This window comes from Sorghum bicolor, chromosome 4 (genome assembly GCF_000003195.3).
Source record: "Sorghum bicolor cultivar BTx623 chromosome 4, Sorghum_bicolor_NCBIv3, whole genome shotgun sequence".
NCBI lineage: Eukaryota > Viridiplantae > Streptophyta > Magnoliopsida > Poales > Poaceae > Sorghum > Sorghum bicolor.
Window position 1 is genome coordinate 45,096,882 of NC_012873.2, and position 7,405 is coordinate 45,104,286.

General features: G+C 47.9%; 1 protein-coding gene across 1 annotated transcript; it reads right to left on the reverse strand.

The window, feature by feature from the left end:
• On the reverse strand, window positions 208-1,137 carry LOC110434798. The gene has a single exon (XM_021459523.1). It carries the CDS (start codon window positions 1,135-1,137, stop codon window positions 208-210), a length of 930 nt encoding a protein of 309 aa, XP_021315198.1.

A 7,405-nucleotide genomic window follows, 5' to 3' on the forward strand; every position in this document is an offset into this window, starting at 1 on the left:
CACGAGATGATAGGTGGGGGCCACCAAAGTGGGGTCGGGCGACCCCCCTTTGGGCCCCACCTGGTGTCCACCTTGCTCAGTGAGTTTTTATTTTTACTTTACTTGTCTTAACTCAAGTTGATAGAAGGGTTGGAAAGATGAAGGAAGTTTAATAAGTAACTTAAAGTTAAAGATCAGTGGGCTTACCTGGATGGAAGAGCTGTTACCTCAGGTCCTTAGAACAGGACCTCCTCCTTGAGTTGATACAGAAATTTTCTTCGGAGGTGTCATCGGTTGTATTACCTTCTTCTTCCATATTTTCTTGCTCTTTGCTCTTGGCGTTGGATTGGTGAATGTGACGGTTGCCACATCCACTGCCAAGATTAGTGAGCATTGCACTACCTTTGGTTTGAAGTTGAACTTCTCCTGGGCCCCACTGATTGTAAATTGAATTTCTCCGGCTCCAACGTCAATATGTGCATTAGCAGTGCTGAGAAATGGTCTTCCCAGGATAAGTGGAGTCTTTTCATCCACCTCCATGTCGAGTACCACGAAATCCACAGGGACCAGGAACTCGCGTATCTTTACGGGGATATTCTCAGCTACCCCCGCAGGATGGCGAATTGACTGATCCGCTAACTGCAAATGTATTGATGTAGGGGACAAAACAGCATGGGTTAGTTTATCAAATATTACCTTTGGCATGACACTGACACTTGCTCCCAAGTCGCACAGTGCATGCTCGAAGTGATGTGTCCCAATGGAGCAGTCGATGGTAGGACATCCAGGGTCCTTCTTCTTTTCTGGTAGTTGGTTTAGTATCGCCGCGCTGCATTCTTCTGTTAGCTTAATCACCTCAGTTGTAGGCAGCGGGCGTTTGTTGTTGAGGATGTCTCTCAAATACTTGGCATAGGTTGGAACCTGCATTGCATCAAGTAGTGGAATATTGACATATAATTGCCGAATTACCTCAACAAACTTCCCGAATTGTTCATCGGTGGTTGGCTTCCTTGTTCTTGGAAATGGCAGCAGAATGTTGGTGTCGTAGAACTCGTGCGGAGCTGTCTTTCCATAGAACTTGGTGTTTTCCTGCTTAGATGGTGCTTCTTCCTTGTCTTCCTCAACTTCCTTATCTTTTCTTGCAGTCTTTTTTGTCATGTCAGGATATGGTGGATCACGAGTGGTCTTACCCCCCTCTCGTGGTCACATTAAAGATATTGCAAGAATTTACAGAAGAAGGAACAGTAGCAGCAATTTGTGCTATTTGAGACTCTAAAATTTTATTAAAGTTTAATTGGTCCTTAACAGAAGAAACAAGGGAATCCATTTTAGCAGTTAATGATTCAAGAGTCTTGTCATTAGCTAACAATCTTTTGTTCATGCTTTCATTGATTTTAGCTTGATTAATGACAAGTTCTTTAAGTGAAAGCCAGTTAGAGTTACTAGAGTTACCTTGGCCCTGGAAGCGCGAAGTTGGTCGTCCATTGTTGAAGGATTGCACGGCTTCATGGCTTGCATTTTGCACCCTGCTCCGTTGGTTCGCACGTGCAGTGGCGTATTGTTGGATGGCCTCTCGATCTTTCTTTACCTTGGCTCGTTCATCCAACTTCTTCAACAAGAACTCCATCTTGTGAGATATTTCATTTACCTCTTCAATGGTTTTCGTGCTTCTCTTCTTGAGTTGAGGGCGTTCTTCTCTCCATGTTTGATTTGTCACTATGTTCTCAATGAGAGTTTTAGCTTGAGTGACATTGAGGGAGGTAAACGCTCCTCTTGCGGCGGCATCAAGGTGGCTACGAGCTACTGGAGTCAGCCCATGGTAGAAACCTTGAATCAGGAGCCACTCTTTAATTCCATGATGTGGACACTCTTGAATGTACTCCTGCAGATGTTCCCATGCTTCGGGAATAGTCTCGTCTGCCTTCTGTTGGAAGCTTGAAATCTTTGCCCTCAGAGCAGATGTCTTGCCCATTGGGAAGAATTTCTTGAGAAATGCATTGGCACATCTTCTCCAGGTGTTGACATCATCGGGTTGAGCGTAAAACCATTGCTTTGCCTTCCCAAGCAATGAGAATGGGAATAGGCGAAGGCGGATGGCGTCGGCCGTTACCCCTCTGATGGCAATAGTGCTACACACTTCCAAAAAGTGTTGGAGATGTGCATTTGCATCTTCATGTGGCTTCCCACTAAATGTACTTGCTTGCACCATAGTGATAAGTGATGGCTTAATCTCAAAGTCGACATCTTCGACCTCCACCCTCGGTCCAATGGTAACATGGGCAACTGATGGAGATGAGAAGTCGGAGATTGATGAGGAAGCCATTGACTGGTAGAGTGTCGGTGCTAAGCCTCCTTCCTTGAGTGAATTCAAGTATGAGCTGGATCTCCGATAAGTTACTAGACGGTGTCTAGGACTCTGTCGGGATGTCTCAGGATTTTCTAATGTGGCCTTGAATTGGAACTCACTCATACAATGCCCTGCTTCACAATATAGAGAAACAAAGTCAAGGGGTAAACCCCCCTACAACTAATTGATACTAAGTTGATGATATTTTTTTTTTCGGATTCGTTCTTACTAAGATTTCTAGGCTATGCTTTCCCCGGCAACGACGCCAGAAATGCTTGTTGGCACTTCTTAACGCAACCACCGGATATCGGTGATGGCGCCAGAAATGCCTGGTGTGGTAACTCTATTAACTATTGGATAATTCCGCAAGCGCACAGAAGGTACCGCTGTAGCACTTCACCCGAGAGTATTCCAAGGTATCGTAATTTATATTTTCCCAAGGGAAAGCAATAGCTAGAAATGCTTGTAAGAAAAGAGATCCTATCTCAACTTAGTTACAACTAGTGCAGAGAGGTGGTAACGAAAGGTGAAGGAAGGGATGATGATGATCCAGAGATAATCAAAAAGGATAACTACAAGATAACTAGAGTAGAGTAGCTAGGTGGGAGGACAACGAGTGAGTATAGGTTCCTACGATATCTAATTCTACTCTCGTGAACTAATCTTAATCAAATAGCAGAGACACACTAGATTGATACCTTACTAATGGCTGCCAGGGATAGCCGAGCTGGTAAGACGCTTAAAAGGTTTTTCACCTAACCCCTTACCGAAAGCGACTATTGGGCTTATGGACGCCTTATCTTTTAAGAACTAGCTCGTACGTGAGGAGAACCTAATGCCGCCCACGATCTGTCACTTACTAGGGAGTGCGCCCCTACTTTCCGTCCGAGCCAGCGACACCCAAAGGCAAGACCTAGCCTAAGCACCGCGCTTACGCTAACTCTCACTACTCTAGCTGCGATCAAACAACTATAGCACCTTGCTAAAGGCGATGGGAAACAGCCACGAGCTTGTTACAGGATCACAATCTAATATGTAACTACTAAAGGACAAGATAGAACACTACAATACTATTGCAAGAATAATATTGCACAAAGTAATACTTAGAAAAGTAGAAAGAGAATATATTAAGAAAACAAGTCTTACAGGAGAAAAGATACAAGAGCTATACCAGACTCTCCAGAAGACGACTCCGGAGACCCCGAGCTTCGCTCGACTCAACTCTAACTCCCACACTAGACTACTACTACTACTACTCACTTGTATCTAGCTTGGATCACTTGAACCTTGAATTCATCATGCCTTGGAAGGGTGAAATCAGCCTCTATTTATAGGGAGAGGTGGAGTAGGGGCTACTCCACCGCCACGTCATCGATCCGTGTGATCATGCCTCTCCACCCTTGGATCAAACCGACTTCACAACCGCCATTTGATCAACGGCAGGGGCAAACCAACACGTGAGACATGTGGGGAAGGTCGGTGGGAGGCCACCGACCCTGAAACCGCCTTACATGTGGGGTCGGGCGACCCCACTCCTGACCACCTGGGCCCACCAGCAGTGTCCACAATGGTCCCTTATGTCGGTGGAGTAGGTGGCACACCTGGGTCCCACCAAAGAGGGGTCGGGCGACCCCCTCCCTGTGGGCCCAGGGTGTCACCTGTTGTCCCCTCGATCTCCTCTTGATGATTCTGATGTTGGCTTTGTCAAATAATGTCTTGAATTTGTTGTTCCTGCATAAACAAGCTAAGAGTACAAGTGGAACTAGTTATGGATAAAATATGTTCATGTCATGTCATTTCCCCTTGCAACCGAGGCATGTTGACGGTGTTTTGTATGTGGATTTCTATGGTATATCCACCGTCAACAGTCCCGAGCTCCCGGAGAGTCAGCCCCGCGCGCCGAGATTAACGCCAGTTGAAAAGGCGCAACGGGCGTGGGACTGGCTCCAGCAATTTGTGAAGGACACCGAGATGTTTGCTGGCGCGCATATTCTTAGCATGGTGCGCGCCCACTACCCCCTGGTTGACTTGACCAGGCTAGAGAAGGGGTATCCCAAGGAGGTCGGCCCGCAGGAGGCGGACGAGCTTCGCGGTGGTCTGCTGGACTTGTCGTCGACGGTGATTGGCGACATCAATCTATGCGGAACGGCCACTCCCCCCGGCCAGCCGGGTTCAGACAGGTCGGCCAGGGAGCTGTTTGGTGCGTCTATTGCGGGAGATGGGCGGTCGACGCCTGCGGTCTTGACCAGCCAAGCGCCGGTGGCCCCGACCCCTTCGTCCGGGCAGCAAGGCCAAGCGGGTGATCAGCCCGAGCAGTAGGCCAGTAGAGTACTCTGTAGGAGTAGACTAGTGACCGCCCGTCAGGGTATTTATTGTAAACTTTGTATGTAAAGTTTGTAATAAAGTTTACTTTTGTCATGACTGTTATTTCGAGCGCTGTGAAGTTATCTGAGTGACGTGTCACTGTGTTTGATTTCATGGCCGTTAATAGTTTCCGTCGCAGAGGACAATGTTGCTCTTCGCCGAAAACTCTGCGTGTAAACAAAGTATAGCCAAAAAGAAAAAACTTTTATTATTGCCAACTATAAGAGACTTACAAGCAAAAGTTACTGGAACTTATGGATAAAATTGGCGCAGTTTGTCTATGTGCCAAGAGTTAGGCACGCGTGTTCCGTCTGGATATGCCAATCTATAGGATGTGGGTCGTGTGACTTCGGCGACCACAAAGGGTCCTTCCCAGGGAGTGGATAGCTTATGCATTCCTTCCTGGCTTGTTTTCCACCTGAGTACCAGATCGCCGACCACGAAGGAACGGTCCTTAACGTTCCTGTTGTGGTATCGTTTGATTGCTGCAAGATACTTTGTTGTTCGAAGGCACGAATTTAGGCGCTTTTCTTCCATGCAGTTGATTTCGAGTTCCCTGGTGTTGTCGGCCGTTGACTGGTCGAAGTTTTCAATCCTTGGAGATCCGAAGGTTATATCAGATGGCAGCACTGCCTCGGTGCCGTAGACCATGAAGTAGGGTGACACCCCGGTGTTCCGACTAGCCTCTGTTCGGAGACCCCAGACCACAGCCGGCAACTCTTTCATCCATCGACCAGGTGCTCTGTCATTCTCGGTGTACAACCTTTTCTTAAGGGCGTCGATGATCATTCTGTTTGCACGTTCTACTTGACCATTTGCCCGTGGGTGAGCTACTGACACGTATTTTATGACTATGCCTCTGTCATCGCAGAAGTCCCAAAATGTGGCGCCAGTGAACTGAGTACCCAGGTCGGTGATTATACTGTTTGGGATCCCGAATCTGTGTATGATTTGATTGAGGAACTCCACGGCCTTCTCGGAGGTTGCTTTGACCAGTGGCATATATTCAATCCACTTCGAAAACTTGTCGATTAATACGAAGACGAACTTGAAATTACCAGGGGCCGGTTTGAATGGCCCGATCATCTCGAGCCCCCAGCAGGCGAAAGGCCAGGACGACGGGATAGTTTGAATCTCATGAGCAGGTACGTGGGTCCTTTTAGCAAAGAACTGGCATCCCTCACAGTGTCGGACCAGTTTTTCTGCGTCGTTGACCGCGGTCGGCCAATAGAAACCTGCCCGGAAAGCTTTCCCGACCAGCGTTCTAGAGGCAGCATGATTGCCGCAGGATCCGACGTGTATGTCGTCTAGGAGCTTGATGCCATCATCCTGGGATATGCACTTGAGCAGCACTTCAGAACTTGCATTTTTTCGCATAAGTTTGCCGTCCACCAGTATGTAATTCTTTGATCGTCGAATGAGGCGCTCGTTTTCTGTTTTATCCTGAAAGCCTGACCCGTCTGATATATATCTAATGAATGGGGTGCGCCAATCATGGTTACTGGTTGTCGGAGTAACGTCGTCTATGAGCATTGCCTCAATAGGCTGCTTTTCGGGCAGGTCATTGCCCACACTTGGCTCATGGATGTCCTGGACGAAAACACCTCGTGGTATCTGGGCCCGAGATGACCCTAACTTTGACAACGCATCTGCTGCCTGGTTCTTATCCCGGACCACGTGGATGTACTCTATGCCATAGAAGTTGGTTTCCCATTTGCGAATTTCTTTGCAGTAGAGATCCATCTTCTCGTGGGTTGCGTCCCATTCCTTGTTGAGCTGATTGATAACTAAAGCGGAGTCGCCATAGACATAAAGGCGTTTGACTCCCAACTCAACGGCTAATCGTATGCCGTGAAGGCATGCTTCGTGTTCGGCGACATTGTTTGATGCCGGAAAAAGGATCCTAAGGACGTAATGCAGTTTGTCCTTGTTAGGCGACACGAAGAGAATACCCGCACCGGCACCGTTGATGTTCAAGGACCTGTCGAAGAACATTGACCAGTGGTCGGAGACGTCGGGAACGGGAGGCTCATTGAGATCCGTCCACTCTACAATGAAATCAACCAGGGCCTGAGACTTGACTGTGGTGCGGCTCTGGAACTCTAGGGAGAATGGGCATAATTCCATTGCCCATTTTACAATTCTGTCGTTGGCGTCTTTATTGCGCAGAATGTCCCCAAGAGGGAAACTGGTGGTTACCAAGACTCGATGGCCGTCGAAGTAGTGCTTTAGCTTTCTCGACGTTATTAGAATGGCGTATATGAGCTTCTGTATTTGTGGGTATCTGGCCTTGGACTCGTTTAGGACTTCGCTTATGAAGTAAACGGGTCGCTGGACCTTGTAGACATGACCTGGCTCATCTCGCTCGACCACTATTGCCGTGGAAACAACCCTGTCGGTTGCAGCAATGTAAAGGAGTAGGTCTTCATTGGGCTTAGGCGCTGCGAGGACAGGCGGGGAAGTGAGGAAAGTCTTAAGCTGGGTAAACGCAGCGTCGGCTTCCTCTGTCCAGGAGAACTTTTCCGACGCCTTCAAGAGTTTGAAGAAATGGAGGCCTTTTTCTCCTAGTCTTGAGATGAAACGACTGAGTGCGGCCATACATCCGGTGAGCTTCTGAATATCCTTGACATTTTTGGGTGGTCAGATGTCGAGTACTACTTTTACTTTTGAAGGATTCGGCCGTATGCCGTCGCGGCTGACGACGTTGCCAAGTAG

What these genes read in the sequence shown, in the direction of transcription:
- LOC110434798 (XM_021459523.1), bottom strand. Translation starts at nt 1,137, where the DNA reads ATGACAAAAAAGACTGCAAGAAAAGATAAGGAAGTTGAGGAAGACAAG.